Genomic DNA, 17,910 nt, shown 5'->3' on the forward strand with positions numbered 1-17,910 from the left:
TTTATGACTGGAAAGAAATAAATAAAAATCTGGGTCGGCATTTTTTTTTTAGCATAAGTTGTTTATTACTGTTTTTTTCTTTCTCCCTGTCTTGACACCAGCTTAAAACTCTCCCGCTGCCACATCTCGCCTTTCCTCTGACATCGATTTTTAATGAGCATCCAGATTTGGTGTCTACAAAGAATAGTTTATTGTTTGTAAGAATACATAGCCACGCACAAACTCTTGGTATATGTATATATTCAAGTCCAACGTTAACAAATTCCTAATGAACCGCCCCCTAAGTAAACACTTACACCAAATCTCCACACTAACGTAATGTACGTACTTGCAATAACTCTTATCCCTGAGTGGCTTCCGGGCCTTGATAAGTGGTGACCCTTGTGTTAAAAATGAAAAATAAATATATATATATATATATATATATATATATATATATATATATGTATATCTTCGATTTGCCGAGCGGTGTATTTTATTTCAGTTGGCATGTTGTAAAAAATGGCACCCAAAAGTTGTTGTCAGCCATATTCTACTCAAGCGTTTTCTATCAGTGCATCCGATTATCATTAGGAGCTGTTGTTGTCATTTTTCTTTTTCTTTTGAACACCATTTTGTACAACATGCTAACTAAAATAAAAAAGACTGCTCGGCGAATTGAAAAGATATCCAGAAAAATCGGAAAAAAGAATAACTCTGTTGTGTTCAATCAGATGTGCTTAAATAATGACTTGCCAAAATATATAAATATATTTTGTTATTGTTGTTATTTTTCAAGCGATACATACGGTTAATATTGGCTCTGCCTCGGAGCTCATTTTTTTATTTACTTAGAAAGTCGCCCTTTTTAATTTGAATGCATATAATATTTTTATTTATTTATTATTTTTACACGTACACATATTTTTTTCTACGTACTCGCGTGTTTCAAGGTCATTACCTCTCATCAGCATAGTTTAACTGTTTCTAGGGATCGAACCTCAGACCATGTTTACCACAGTCTGGTGCCTTAACCGTTAGGCCATAATCCCTAGATTAATTATACTGTTTATTTTTATCGCTTATAAATTTAGATTTTGTTATTGTTGTTATTTTTTATTGTATATATATATATATATACAGGATGCTTCCACAAAATCTGCCTACATAATGTAGCCAGACTTTGAGGACACCCTGTGTATATATATATATATATATATATATATATATATATATATATATATATACACACACTCACATATATATATACAGGGTTCCCACAAAGTCTGGCTTCATTATGTAGCCAGACTTTGTGGACACCCTGTATATATATATTACAATTCTGCTACATTGCAAAGTCCAAGGTTTTATTAACTTAAATCATTTTTTTACAAAAATAAAAACTTTGGTATAATTTACAGATCTTTTTTGCTCATAGGAAACAATCAATATTTGCTATTTCATGAACTCATCAGAAAAACCAGGAAGTTTATATCTGACTGTTTTGCAAAGCGGGGGGGGGGGGGGGCATGACTTCATAAGAATCAGTATACATAAAGAATAGAAAATATTCGTGAAAGCGTAATTTTCCACAAAATCTTCCTCGCCTTCACTTTACATGTCCATCTCTTTCGGCGCCGACTTTGTTTCTCTTGACTACGTAATGTCCTTTTTTTTTTTTCACAACAGCAGGTCACGCACACTTCTTAATTTGCATATGTGCATTTTTTCTGCTCCTGCTGCTAATACAATCGCTTGCCATTCATCGTTTTGCTGCTGCTGATATTTTCATGCGCTCTGTTACACCATATTGCACAGAAACTCCTTTTCCCTTCCTGGGTATCACCATAGAATCACCAGCCCTTTGGATACAACTTCAAAGCGGGTTAGTGTTATGTTTTATTTTATTTAATTCATAAAAATAAAAAACTAACAGGTCACCTGCTAAAATATATGCAAATTTTGTATTTTTTTTATTATTATTAATATTGTTGAGCTCTATTGATTATTATATTGTACCCAATATATAGTAGTAGCTCCTCCCTCTTCTGGCATAGCCAGTTATTTAATACACTTAAATAGTTCTTTCAATAAGTTTCCAGAGTTTTTTGTAAAGGCATTTAAAATTGTTGTAGACTCTTGAAAATTCAGTAACTTATTGCTATGTATCTAATAAGATGACTGACCAATTTTTATGATTTGAGGTTCAAATAAACAGCTACAGCAGGAATTGGAATACATCCTACTAAAGCTTGATTGTCTCAGCTGGTGAAAATACAGTCTGGATGTGAGGACACTTTCGAAGAACGATATGCAATAAAATTTTATTTTAAACTTGAAAAAATACCAGATAAACCTATAGAATGCTTCAAACTGCCTTTGGGCCATCTTACATGAATCGAGCATCAAGTTTTGAGTGGTATCAGAGATACAAGGAAGGCAGGGAGTCTGTCAGGGATTAATGAGAGGTGTGTGAGGAGTAAGAAAGTCAGATCACCAGAGTTGATTGGCCAAATAAAGAATTTCACAGAAATGGACAGTTGTGTGTCAATAGAGACAATAAGTACACAGTTTGCTGTCAGTGTGGGAACTGTGCACAATTATTGATGAGGAACTGGACATGTGGAAGATTTCGCAGAAGAATGCAACATTTTGTCTAAGAGTGAGAGACTAGTAGCAGATGCACTGGCCCAAATTACCTTGGATATGTATTCATTCATATTTTTTTCATGTCTGTTATATAGTGTGGTGAATATCTTTTATCAAAGTTAATAGTAAGTTACTGATTGGTAGTTATGTTAGTATTAGTCGATCCATTGTTAAAACCAAGATAGCAATTACACTTCATAGGCACATACAAGATTGCATTCCAATTTAACATTGTTGCCACTTTGTTGCTCCACAAATCTGTCATAATAAAAATTTGAATAATCTATATATCTATAAAAGTGAACGTGTCTGTCTGTGTGTCTGTCTGTCTGTGTACATTTCCCTACGCAATAACTCTGTCAATTTTTAGTCTATAGACTCGAAATTTGAAATACCGGGTACTGAGATTTGGGAAAATCGATGTGACGGGTGTCAGCCAGAAATTTGGCTGTTAAGGGGTCAAATTTCAACGATTTGACCTTTAAGAACTCTACCAAACTCCTCCGACAATTTTGGGTCTAGACACTTGAAATTTTAGATTTAGGTTCCTTGAACCTGGATCTAACTTAATAAAGTAATTTGAGCCCGAAACAATGAATTTTAAGGGGTCATAATAGGGGTCAAAGTTTTAAAAAATTAACCATTTTTTTTTTTTGCTTTTTTTGCACAGCATACACCTCCAAACACCCGAGCAACGCCGGGCACCCCTGCTAGTAATAAATAAAAATATTACTTTAATTGCAAAAAGAATTAAGTTTGTTGATTGATTTATATTTTTACTAAATTCTGGGGAAATAAAAATGTGTAGTGGCAACAGCAACTCCATCACAGTTTGTTATTTGGATTATCTTTGGTTTATAAGCTCAGTGCTGACTGGTGCTAACTGTCATCATCCCTTCTGGCTTGCCAAATTAGTGACTATCTCTTTTGCCTGTCCTTTCTGGCTCTCAGTGCTGACAACACATTTTCTCCTGGGGTGCAACAAAAATTGCCTGGTTCTTTGACTCTGGGTTTGACATAGGGATAATTGTAGTAAGGTCCCGGGCGATGCCAGGAACTGATTCTGAAAGGAGAAGACGGTCAGCTAGATGGCGTATGGTCAAAGAGATTATGCTGACACTTGCTCAAGAAAAACATGTCCATAAAATAACCGTCCATCAGAAAAATAATTAGTACTTTAGTATTGGGTTCATTAAACACTAAAAGTCAGTGTGTATATGTTTAGGTTGACTAAATACTATTTTCATACGAGACTCTAATAAAGATTGATCCAATCAGACATTGGCTTGCAGCGTCCATTCGGCTGGCTAATGAAAGGAAACTATAAATCTGAAAACGGAATTTTTTAGAACAAGAGAACTAGAGAAGGAAATTGTTTTTCTAGTTGGGTTTGGTAAAAATGGATTTTGAATAACTAATGAAATCAGACAGTTATAAGGAACTGAGATTCAAAACCAGACTTTTGTCGTCAATAACTATAAATTGAGGGAGGATTATCTATTCAAGATGTTATATCTTCAAATGTCGGACCACCCAGCAAGTGACTGATGAGCCAGTTTCTTTGGAAAATGAGTCAGAAATGGAGGGAAAAGAGAATCGAAGAGGAATATGGTCAAGATAGAGAAGGAAAAGATGATTCAGAGGAAAAGAGAAAGAGTAATCTTCAAATGACAGAGAGGAAAACAATGATCTCAAAGAGTTGGGTGGTTGGAGTTAGAGTTTAATAAAAACCATTGTGCTTTTAGAAAGAGGACTTTGCTTGATGGCTCAAAGCAGGACACATCAGCTTTTGGGTTGTCAGTCCCTTTCGCTAGCAGTCCTCGAAAGAGTAAAGTAAAAAGAACAACTTTCCTCCTCACACCGAGAAAGTTAATTGAAGAGTTTGATTTCAGTTGAAGGATTCTGCATCCAGATTTTGTTTTTCTTAGATCCAAATTTAAATCATACTTTTTTTGTGTGCGAACTATATCCAAAATGATTTTTTGCAATAATTATTTTTGTTCATAAGAAATGATCTCCAGAGTTATTATTGATTGCATATTGGTTTGAGAGTGATCCAATTGATTTCAGATCTACCCTGAACCCGACGCCAAGTTGCAGCTGTGGAAAGCAGCATGCCAGCCATTCACTGGAGCACCTAGCAAGGATGAACTCAACTGCAGTATCTAATGAAATTTAGTGAGAAAGATAACAAAATATTATTTTAGTAAGAACGAATTACTAACAGAGGAAATATATCATTTCTGGTAAATGCGTACCTGAACTAAAAAAAAAAAAAATAAATAATAATAATACGTGCAGCATGCCGCATAGCTAATGCATATAGTAACATATAAATATAAACGTTTATTCCTACATATAAATATTAATGTTTATTCCTACATATCAATATTAACGTTTATTTCTACATATAAATATTAACGTTTATTCCTACATATAAATATTAACGTTTATTCCTACATATAAATATTAATATTTATTCCTACATATAAATATTAATGTTTATTCCTACATATCAATATTAACGTTTATTTCTACATATAAATATTAACGTTTATTTCTACATATAAATATTAACGTTTATTCCTACATATAAATATTAACGTTTATTCCTACATATAAATATTAATGTTTATTCCTACATATAAATATAAACGTTTATTCCTACATATAAATATTAATGTTTATTACTACATATAAATATTAACGTTTATTCCTACATATAAATAGTAACGTTTATTCCTACATATAAATATTAACGTTTATTCCTACATATAAATATTAATGTTTATTCCTACATATAAATATTAACGTTTATTCCTACATATAAATATTAATGTTTATTACTACATATAAATATTAACGTTTATTCCTACATATAAATATTAATGTTTATTCCTACATAAAATATTAATGTTTATTCCTACATATAAATATTAATGTTTACTCCAACATATAAATATTAATGTTTATTCCTACATATAAATATTAACGTTTATTCCTACATATAAATATTAACGTTTATTCCTACATATAAATATTTACGTTTATTCCTACATATAAATATTAACGTTTATTCCTACATATAAATATTTACGTTTAATCCTACATATAAATATTAACGTTTATTCCTACATGTAAATATTAACGTTTATTCCTACATATAAATATTAATGTTTATTTCTACATATAAATATTAACGTTTATTTCTACATATAAATATTAATGTTTATTCCTACATATAAATATAAACGTTTATTCCTACATATCAATATTAATGTTTATTCCTACATATAAATATTAACGTTTATTCCTACATATAAATATTAACGTGTATTCCTACATATAAATATTAATGTTTATTCCTACATATAAATATTAATGTTTATTCCTACATATAAATATTAATGTTTATTCCTACATATAAATATTAATGTTTATTCCTACATATAAATATTAATGTTTATTCCTATATATCAATATTAACGTTTATTCCTACATATAAATAGTAACGTTTATTCCTACATATAAATATTAATGTTTATTCCTACATATAAATATTCACGTTCATTCCTACATATAAATATTAACGTTTATTCCTACATATAAATATTAATGTTTATTTGTACATATAAATATAAATGTTTATTCCTACATATAAATATTAATGTTTATTCGTACATATAAATATAAATGTTTATTCGTACATATAAATATAAACGTTTATTCCTACATATAAATATTAATGTTTATTCCTAAATATAAATATAAATGTTTATTCCTACATATAATATTAATGTTTATTCCTACATATAAATATTAACGTTTATTCTTACATATCAATATTAACGTTTATTTATAGCCTCGTTTTTTCTATAAAGACAGACGAATATTGGAGGTTGAGAACCAATTTTATTTACTACCAACAATTTGTATTAGGAGAGGCAAAGTGTTATAGAAGGAAATGCGTGTTCCTCTCGCGTTCGGGTGTCACCATTTATGGCCTCAAGTTTTTATGAAAAAAGGGATTTAACAAAGGAGATGAATATTCGTAAAATGTTTGTAGGTATGTATGAATTGCCAAGGAATAAATGTTTGTAAAATGTTTGTAGGTATGTATGAAGTGACAAGGAATAAATGTTTGTAAAATGTTTGTAGGTATGTATGAATTGACAAGGAATGTTCATAAACTGTTTGTAGGTATGTATGAATTGACAAGGAATAAATGTTTGTAAAATGTTTGTGGGTATGTATGAAGTGACAAGGAATAAATGTTTGTAAAATGTTTGTAGGTATGTATGAATTGACAAGGAATTAATGTTTGTAAAATGTTTGTAGGTATGTATGAATTGACAAGGAATGTTCATAAACTGTTTGTAGGTATGTATGAATTGACAAGGAATGAATGTTCGTAAAATGTTTGTAGGTATGTATGAATTGACAAGGAATAAATGTTTGTAAAATGTTTGTAGGTATGTATGAATTGACAAGGAATAAATGTTTGTAAAATGTTTGTAGGCATGTATGAATTGACAAGGAATGAATGTTCATAAACTGTTTGTAGGTATGTATGAATTGACAAGGATTGAATGTTCGTAAAATGTCATTTATCTTTTGGACGATGGAAATGGTTAGGGTAGGGGTCGGTCATCCTGCTGTCGGTGATGCGTGTCCCGGCTTATAACTAGAAAGCAAGTGACTTTTTCATCATCAGCGGGCATCCCGGCGTCTTCGTCTTCTTTCTCCTCCTCTCTCTCTTTGGTTTGTGTGAATTAGGCATTGTTTAGAATTGAAGACGTTTGGCCCATAACATGAGAGCGTAGTCGGCTTCAGTTAACTGATGCCTTATTTCTTTTTCTTCTTCATCTCTTTAGGTCGGGTGGGAGAATGTCAGTGCGTTCACTGACGCAGCTGTGCCAAACTCTCCTGTTCCCTCCTTTCGGTTCTCTCAAATACCTCGTTTTTATAGTGGCAAACTGGCTCCCAGCGACTGTGATATTTGAGGTGTTTATTTTAGGTGCGGAGCTCTGCCATTGGTTGATAATTATTTTGTGGTTATCTTATTTTTTTTCTTCCCAAGCGGAAGCGATGCGTGGAACCATGTGTAAACGACGACTTTTTATTTTGTTTCTCATGTATTCCTACCTATCAATATTCACGCTTATTTCTACATATAAATATTAACGTTTATTCCTACATATAAATAGTAACGTTTTTTTCTACATATAAATATTAACGTTTATTCCTACATATAAATATTAACGTTTATTCCTACATATAAATATTAACGTTTATTTCTACATGTAAATATTAACGTTTATTCCTACATATAAATATTAATGTTTATTCCTACATATAAATATTCACGTTTAATCCTACATATAAATATTAATGTTTATTCCTACATATAAATATTAATGTTTATTACTACATATAAATATTAATGTTTATTCCTATATATAAATATTAACGTTTATTCCTACATATAAATATTTACGTTTATTCCTACATATAAATATTAACGTTTATTCCTACATATCAATATTCACGTTCATTCCTACATATAAATATTAACGTTCATTCCTACATATAAATATTAACGTTTATTCCTACATATCAATATTCACGTTCATTCCTACATATAAATATTAACGTTTATTCCTACATATAAATATTAACGTTTATTCCTACATATAAATATTTACGTTTATTCCTACATATAAATATTAACGTTTATTCCTACATATCAATATTCACGTTCATTCCTACATATAAATATTAACGTTTATTCCTACATATAAATATTAACGTTTATTCCTACATATCAATATTCACGTTCATTCCTACATATAAATATTAACGTTTATTCCTACATATAAATATTAACGTTTATTCCTACATATAAATATTAACGTTTATTCCTACATATAAATATTAACGTTTATTCCTACATATAAATATTAATGTTTATCCTACATATAAATATTAACGTTTATTCCTACATATAAATATTAATGTTTATTACTACATATAAATATTAATGTTTATTACTACATATAAATATTAATGTTTATTACTACATATAAATATTAATGTTTATTCCTATATATAAATATTAACGTTTATTCCTACATATAAATATTAACGTTTATCCTACATATAAATATTAACGTTTATTCCTACATATAAATATTAACGTTTATTCCTACATATAAATATTAACGTTTATTCCTACATATAAATATTAACGTTTATCCTACATATAAATATTAACGTTTATTCCTACATATAAATATTAATGTTTATTACTACATATAAATATTAATGTTTATTCCTATATATAAATATTAACGTTTATTCCTACATATAAATATTAACGTTTATCCTACATATAAATATTAACGTTTATTCCTACATATCAATATTAATGTTTTTCCTACATATAAATATTAATGTTTATTCCTACATATAAATATTAACGTTTATTCCTACATATAAATATTAACGTTTATTCCTACATATCAATATTAATGTTTATTCCTACATATAAATATTAACGTTTATTCCTACATATAAATATTAACGTTTATTCCTACATATAAATATTAACGTTTATTCCTACATATAAATATTAATGTTTATTCCTACATATAAATATAAACGTTTATTCCTACATATAAATATTAATGTTTATTCCTACATATAAATATTAACGTTTATTCTTACATATAAATATTAACGTTCATTCCTACATATAAATATTAACGTTTATTCCTACATGTAAATATTAACGTTCATTCCTACAAGTAAATATTAACGTTTATTCCTACATATAAATATTAACGTTTATTCCTAAAATAAATATTTCACATCAATTTAAATTTAAAGTTTTGTGTCATTATTTTTATTTTATTTACTGTTTTAGTGTTATTTGTTTATTTTCTTATTCATTTCATTTTATTTCCAGAGAATTTTATTACAATTTGCATAGGAAAAATAAAAGAATTAACAATTTCATTTCATTTTAGTAAGAAAGATAACGAAATAGTAATTCGTTTCTGACAAAGAGGGGAAAATTGCTGTTTTGGGTGTTAGAATTTATTCCATCTTATTCTTATTTTGGATTTTGAAGTCGTACTTTTGTAGCTGCGGGTTTATATTACTGTACACATAGATTCGAAAAAGTTGTCAAAAAACAAATACATAACAAATAAATGTCATTAAAGGCAAGATAAGTTACTTTTCTACCAAACTGGATATATTTTTTGTGTTTTTATTCAATGTAACATGTTTATTCAGCTCGAAAAACATGCAGTGTTTACCGATGTATTGGAAAATTCAAAATGGCGCCCGACTGTCTCTTTAACACGGCAAGTTTGGCAAAAGATGTTATAAATAATAAACTAGATAAAATACTATTAAAAAACAACCGAATATATGTCAAGTTATGTCACGGTAACATATATTGAGCGAATTTCTAACAGTATGTTGTCTAGTTTATGATTTATAATACCTTTTTCCAAACTTACCCTCTCCGAGAGAGAGTCGGCCGCCATTTTGAATTTTCCAATACATCGGTAAACACTGTCAGCTTTTCGAGCTGAATAAACATGTTACATTAAATAAAAACACGAAAAATATGTCCACTTTGGTAGAAAAATAACTTATCTTACCTTTGATAACATTTATTTGTTATATGTTTGTTTTTTGACAACTTTTTCGAATCTATGTGTACAGTAATACAAACCCGTAGCTGCTTACATCAAGTAGCTTCGTGTCCTGTCTGGAACGAGTTTTTCCATTAACTTTTTTTTGATCAGAAGTTATCTCCTTTTTTTCGAGTTCTTTAATGGCGTCACTAAAAAGAGGTCTAAACTGTAGACTGTGTTCTCAATTTTTCTTAGCACAAATATATTTATCTAAAAAATTAAATTTGAAAATAATCTTTTTCTGCGTTCAAAATAAATTTTGATGTTATCCAGAATCTACTTTCAAAAATACAATTTAAAAACTTCATATTACTATAGTTAACTTGGCCTTCGGGCCAAGATCAAAGTGTAGTATCTGTTCCGGCAGATACTGCAGGCTATGACTAGCTATGACTAGCTATGACTAGCAAAGACCAGATGTGGGGGCAACCCCACATGCCTGACCTTTAACCAGCTCCCATTTCCCACCTCTCGGGAGCTGGTCCCCTTTTCCCCTTCCCCCTCCCTTCACTCCTCACATTAAAAATCGGCCTTGTGCCTAATTTGCTCGGTGGGGGAGCAAATAAATACCATCTGTTCCGGCAGATGCTGCACTTAAGATAATTTGTACCAGTCAATGGAGGGGAAACCCTCTATACTGGGACAATTATTATTTTTGGTAACCAGAGTGCCCCCTTTTTGCCTACTTTTAGGGGAGCTGGTTTTAACCTCACATTAAAAACGGCCTTGTGCCTAATTTGCTCAGTGGGGGAGCAAATAAATACCATCTGTTCCGGCAGATACTGCAAGCAAAGACCATATGTGGGGGCAACTCCACATATAAGACCTTGGTCAATGTAGGGGCAACCCTTCATACCAATTGTCACTATCCAGCTCCCCTACTCCCCGGGGAGTTGGTCCCCATTTCCCCTTCACTCCTCACATTAAAAATCGGCCTTGTGCCTAATTTGCTCGGTGGGGGAGCAAATAAATACCATCTGTTCCGGCAGATACTGCAAGCAAAGACCATATGTGGGGGCAACTCCACATATAAGACCTTGGTCAATGTAGGGGCAACCCTTCATACCAATTGTCACTATCCAGCTCCCCTACTCCCCGGGGAGTTGGTCCCCATTTCCCCTTCACTCCTCACTTTAAAAATCGGCCTTGTGCCTAATTTGCTCGGTGGGGGAGCAAATAAATACCATCTGTTCTTCAGATGCTGCACTTATATTTCGTGTTCTCTTTCGGTGGAGGAGAAATCCTTCACGACTGAGACAATTTTTATTTTTGTACCTTTTCTCCACGTTAAAAAACGACCCTGATGTCTAACTCTGTCCCGTGGGGAGGCATAGTAAATAGGTACTATAGTTAATAACCAGAAGTTATCTCCCTTTAAACGAACTCTTCAACGATCACACTCGAAAAAGGCCATTAATGGCCAACGTATTTCTTTTCTCACATATTATAACGTTGTTTGTAAAATCATTAATTAAATATCACGTGCTTTTTAAATCTCCGATTAAATTAAAATCGGTTCTTTTAGATAGAAAAGCATCAGAAATCGTTGAAAATCACGGTTTACAGATTTTATTTTTGTAATCGATATTTTAATAGCAGGTAAGTTCCAGCCTTAAATTGGGTTTTGTGATAATTAAATTGATTGACTTACCGAGGGTGGCTACTGGCTCGGTGGGAAGGGAAAGACACTCATGGCTGTTAACGGCCCGGCCTGGTGTTTGTTAATGAAGAAAATAGGATGTCTATTCCTTATATAGGCACCGCCAAAAATGGCCGCAAAATCAAGTTGTTGTTGTTTTTTAAAACTAAATTACATTTATTAAAATCCATTATTTCTGAGTAACTTTTTTTTTTCCAGAAAGATAAAACCCTGAATTTTATCATATAGAAAACAGAATAATGTAAAACTTTTTCTACTATTTTTAATTAAATTTTAAATGTTAAATTTTCGCAAAAAGTTAACAATTGACATTTTTTTGTCTTGCACAAAAAACGTACTTAAATATTTAAAAAAAAAAGGTTTTTGAAATAATTAATTTATTTATTTATTGTCTAAGATTTAGGATGATTTTATAAGAGAATATGCAAAAATATTATAATATAAGTACCTGAATTTCAAATAATTCCACTTATTCATAGAGGTAACTAGATATTTCGCGTCAATGTAGAGTCTAGATCGACTCTGTTTACGTTTGCGTTTTATAAGAAGAAAACTATGGAAGACCAAACAGGCCAAAAAAACTTATTTTTCAGTGACGAAAATTTCAATGTATTATTAAGCTGAGGCTGGCCAGTACCAGATGGGTGACCATTTGTATGAGTTTGGTTTTTAATGTGTATGTGTGTGGGTGCCAGGCTCCCCAAAATGGGGAAGGGGGCAATTTAAAGCAGAATAAAAAAAAAATTATTTCAGCGCGTTTGGTCCACCGTAGTCGAAAGGCGGCAAACGTTTTCAAACGGGATCGAAAAAAATGATGCTATTTTTAACACAAAGGGCACAATATTTATCGAATTTTTTTTGTATCGATTATTCAAAGCATGCCCTGTTTAATAATGGTCATGCATTATTCGGCTCGCTAAAAAAAATTGTTAATTTATTCATCAAAAATTTTAAAATGGCTTTTTTCATATAAATATAAAAAAAATTTTTTGTTGTTTTGCTTAACTTAAATTAATTATTTTACTTAACATATTCACCGAATTTCACACTTCAAAACTCAAAAGCGGGATAATTAAGCACAATCGAAGTTCTGATATTCAGACGTCAAAATAAGGTATGCAAACAATTTTTTTTTTTTTTTTTAATCTATAATTCTATCCCTTACAACAACACAAAATGTTTTGTTCAGTTTCAGATGATTATTTTTAGCATATTTGTTCCCACTTCAAAACAAGGGGGGGTTGTAAGCAAAAAAATATATATATATAAATATCTTTTATGAAAAATAAGTAGACTGTTATAAAGTTCATTCTTCTCTTAATAATCGCTGAAAATTTCGTATTGATCGGATAATTACCTGATTTTTGGTAGATTTTTAAAAAGACGGTCCGTCAAAAAGTACTGACCTGCCCCCCCAGTTTTGGCGGTGCCTATCCTTATAGCTTAAATAGACATTTCAGTCTCGTTTCAATCTCGCTGAACGAGAGATTGAGACTATAAAAAGAGTAACCTTTGTAGGCTTGTTGTTGTAGTTTTGTTCTTGTCGTTGTTAGAGATCTATCAGACCGGTACGACAACTGTTAACAGCGCATTATATTTACAAGAATACGTTTGCTTGTAAGCAACGAGGTAATTTTTCGTTGCAAGCTAAACGTCTTTTCTTTCCCCCCCCCCCCCACTCGTCGGTAGGAAATATCGACAGTTTGTTTTACATAGTATAAACACTTTCAACTTTCCCCATGTTAAGAACCGCTTTGGGAATGAAACCCCCCACCCCACCTCGAAATACTGATTTCTCTCTGATTCTGACGACAGATGCTTGAAAAAGATGGCGTCTCCATTTTCGGCGATAAACTGTAGAGGTACCTTTTTATATTTGCTTTAAAAAAAAAAAAAAGGGGTGGAAGTGCAGAGAGTGATCCGCGCTATTTTTTAAATCGTATTTCCAAGTTTAATTAAAGTTTTATGATATATTTTTTTATTCAATTGTAAGGTTGAAGTATAGAATAGGTACAAAACACCCTCCCCATGTTAAGAATGGCTTTTTAAATAGTAACGTCCGGATCACTCTCGGCACTAGTACCAAAAAACACAGGGACAAGGAAAAATGGCCGCAATATATTTGTTACGCGGCCATTTTCTTTGTTTTGCTCGTCCACCGGTTAACATTAATTGTTTGTCGAGCTGAATAAACATGTTACATTAAGTAAAAACACTAAAAGCTTAATCCTGCTAGGTAGAGGAGTAACTTATCTTGCCTTTGGTAACATTTATTTGTGATATATTTGACTTGTTTTTTTTTTTACCACTTTTATGAATCTCTGCATTGTAAAACAAACCCATTTTTACAATCCAAATTGGTACGAAGATATTCGTTAAGAGTCGTACTTATAAAATAAATAAATATATAAAGTAAATTAGGCACCTCCAAAACTAGGGGGGGGGCAGGTAAGTACTTTTTGACGGACCGTCTTTTTAAAAATCTACCAAAAATCAGATAATTATCCAACAAATACGAAATTTTCAGCGATTATTAAGAGAAGAATGAACTTTATAACAATGTACTTATTTTTCGTAAACGATATTTTTATTTATTTTTTTTTTTTTTACAACCCCCTCCCCTGTTTTGAGGGGGTTCCAAATATGCTTAAAATAATCATATGAAACTGAACAAAACATTGTGTTGTTGTAAGGGACAGGATTATAGATTTAAAAAAAATAAACTTGTTTGCATACCTTACTTTGACGTCTGAATATCAGAACTTCGATTGTGTTTAATTATCCCGCTTTTGAGTTTTGAAGTGTGAAATTCAGTGAGTATGTTAAGTAAAATAATTAATTTAAGTTAAGCAAAACAAAACAAAAAAAAAATGTTTTTAATATTTATACGAAAAAAAGCCATTTTAAAATCTTGTTGAAAAAAATCATATAACTGAGAGTAGCTAACCTGAAGTGAGGTTGCGAAACAAATACAATCTTCTTCGCGACCTTCTTCTCGGGTCTTGTAACCACAGTAACATAAAAATAAAGGAATGAAGGTATTTATTTTCAGAAAATTTACAAGTAAAAAATCAGAAAAATTTGGCACAAGGCCGAAGATGGGGGAGGGGAAAGGACGGTCTTCTCTGACTAGTGCTAACTAATCTAACCTAACTAGTTTCTACTTTCACTCTACTTACACCATAATACCACATTCATACTATACATCCATCAGCGTATACATCCTTCATCAATCACCATAAGAACATCATACCATGATAACCTAATTAAAACCCATAAGAAAGGGGGGGTTTGGGAAGATAAAAATTTTATATACAAAATACAAATGAAATATTTACAATGTTAGTAACAAAAGACCCCCCTGTTGTTAAACTATGGCAGATACACCGATTCGCCAGTCGAAAGGGTGATGCGGGTCCGAACGCTTTATTTAAAACACCTCTTACGAAAACTTCGAAAGGGAACCCGCATCTCTGGCGAATCAAGTGACCTGTCACCTAATTGGGGAGGGGAGTGGGGTTAAAAAAAAAAAAAGGGGGGGGGCAAACTTAAAAGGGACCTAATGATCGCTATCACACACTAGCTAGGTTATGAACAAAGAAGCCTAAATAATGGTCCTACTCTTGCCTATATCGTGACCTACTCTGGACTAACAGAATTGTATTTTAAAATTTATTAAAATGTTTTGTTGATTTATGACCATTTTTTTCTAGCAGCCATTAGTAAACTCTTTAATTATAGTTAAATAAACTCTTTAATTATAGTTAAATAAACTCTTTAATTATAGTTAAATAAACTCTTTAATTATAGTTAAATAAACTCTTTCATTGTAGTTAAATATAGACAAATTAAGATAATGATTAAAAAAATGGGAAAGGGCTAACCAGGTTTTGTTCATTGCTCAACTGAGCTAAACTGAGCTAAACTGAGAAAAATTGAGATAAAAAAAATTGTCATGAATACGGTGGGGGAGAGAAAAATAAAATTAATATAAAAATTTTTTTTAAATTAACGGGGGGGGAATTGCATAGAAATCAAATTAAGTCCAAAGAGATTTTCTTTTTGCTCGCAAAGGTCTTAAGGACTTTAAAAAAATGGTTTCACTCGCCTTTTAATTTAAAAACCCTAGAAACCATTTTTATTATATATATATATATATATATATATATATATATATATATATATATATATATATATATATATATATGCTGCTTTTTAAATACTTTATCTATAAAACTATATAGACATATATGGAAATATTTCTTTCTCATCTACAGATTTGCTGAAATACTGATGGATGCACCAAGAATAAAAATCAAAAGGGAATCTGATTCCACTGAAGACCAAATTCAAGAAAATGCACCAGGAATAAACATTAAAATGGAATCCGATTCTTCTACCAAAGACCAAATTACCAAAAATGTTGCATCAAAAATTTCCAAAAAACAAAATTCTTGTCAAATTTGTGGCCTAGAATTTTCAAAACCTTTATATTTAAAAATACATCTTCAAAAACACGAACATGATAAACAATTTTCTTGCGATACTTGTGAATTTGTGTGTTCCGATGAAATCAGCTTAAAAGTTCATAAAAAAACCCACATCAAAGAGAAAATATTTTCCTGCACAGTTTGCAGATTTACGTGTATGGACGCAATCAGCTTAAAAGTCCACAAAAAAATTCACGTCAACGAGAAAATATTTTCCTGCAACGTGTGCGGATTTTCTTGTTCGAGAAAGCATAGTCTACAAGGTCACCTTCGAACTCACACAGGTGAAAAGCCATACTCTTGTGATATTTGCAACAGGTCGTTTACATTGCGTTCAACATTAAACACTCACACGCGCATACACAGCAGTTACAAGCCGTTATCTTGCAAATATTGCGATTATACGTGCGCACATTATTCAGGTTTGATACAACATGTCCGGACGCATACGAAAGAAAAACCATATTCTTGCAACATTTGCGGGTTTTCATGTTCCAACTCAGAAACGTTGTCAAACCATAAAAAACGACACACCGGAGAAAAAGCTTTTTCTTGTCAAGTTTGCGGTGCTTCATTCATAAAATCATCAAATTTGTCGATTCATATTCGAACACACACAGGAGAGAAACCATATTCTTGTGACGTTTGTCATTCTGCATTTATAACATCGTCTGTTTTGAAGAAGCATAAACGGTCACACAGTGGCGAGAGGCCATACGCTTGTAGCATCTGTAGCTTTGCAGCTTCGCGAAATTCTAGCTTGAAACGTCACATGAGAACTCACACTGGGAGCAAGCATACCCGGTGAACCAAGTGCAAGTGAAATACAAACGATTGCACTGAAAGGGACGGCTAGAATCCTGAAAAGATTTCTTGGTTGGACTCACTAAAATAGGGGTAAATGTCAGACATCTGGTTGGATGTCCCACCCCCTATAAGAAAAAGGTTAAGGAAAATGAAAAAAAAAAAGAGAAACTTTACCAGGATGCCCCATCACCATAAAAACACTTGAATTTCTACTAGATACTATCCTCACATGTCTCTGTATAGGGATTTGTTGGAGCATCTGACTTGAGGATACTTCTCATCAGAAGTAAACGCTGACCAAATATTCAAAAACATGTGTTGTCACCTTAAGCCATCCAGCACGTTACCCAGGTTGCAAACGAGGACACCTCCTCTATTTATAGAGGTCAGCTTCTAATACCAAATGAGGAACTTACTAATAAAAATGAGCAAAATAAACGTACATACTGACGATTTATATCGGAACAATTTGTCAAATTTATCGATTCATATTTAGAAGGAAAACCACATAAGTAAGCTTATTTTTTTATTTTATTTAATTACACATTTAATAACACATTCGAACTCATACTAGAGTGGGAGAGAACATGAATGCCTACTAGACACTATCCTCGAG

General features: G+C 31.5%; 1 protein-coding gene across 2 annotated transcripts in view; it reads left to right on the plus strand.

Annotated features, from left to right (window-relative positions):
• Positions 1-17,445, plus strand: part of LOC145271326 (uncharacterized) — a 39,721-nt gene extending 22,276 nt beyond the window's left edge. Inside the window, exons 1-2 of one of the 2 annotated variants that reach the window (XM_080126872.1) lie at positions 11,801-11,936; positions 16,275-17,445. In XM_080126872.1, coding sequence (XP_079982998.1) covers positions 16,291-17,295 — 1,005 coding nt within the window. In that variant the 5' untranslated portion in view covers positions 11,801-11,936; positions 16,275-16,290 and the 3' untranslated portion in view covers positions 17,296-17,445. Of the gene's footprint in view, positions 1-11,800; positions 11,937-16,274 lie in introns of those variants that run through there. The other variant, XM_080126873.1, reaches the window with a different exon arrangement.
• Positions 17,446-17,910: the final 465 nt, after the last annotated feature.

This window comes from Euprymna scolopes, chromosome 46 (genome assembly GCF_053919585.1).
Source record: "Euprymna scolopes isolate OS-2025 chromosome 46, ASM5391958v1, whole genome shotgun sequence".
In the NCBI taxonomy this organism is placed as follows: Eukaryota; Metazoa; Mollusca; class Cephalopoda; order Sepiida; family Sepiolidae; genus Euprymna; species Euprymna scolopes.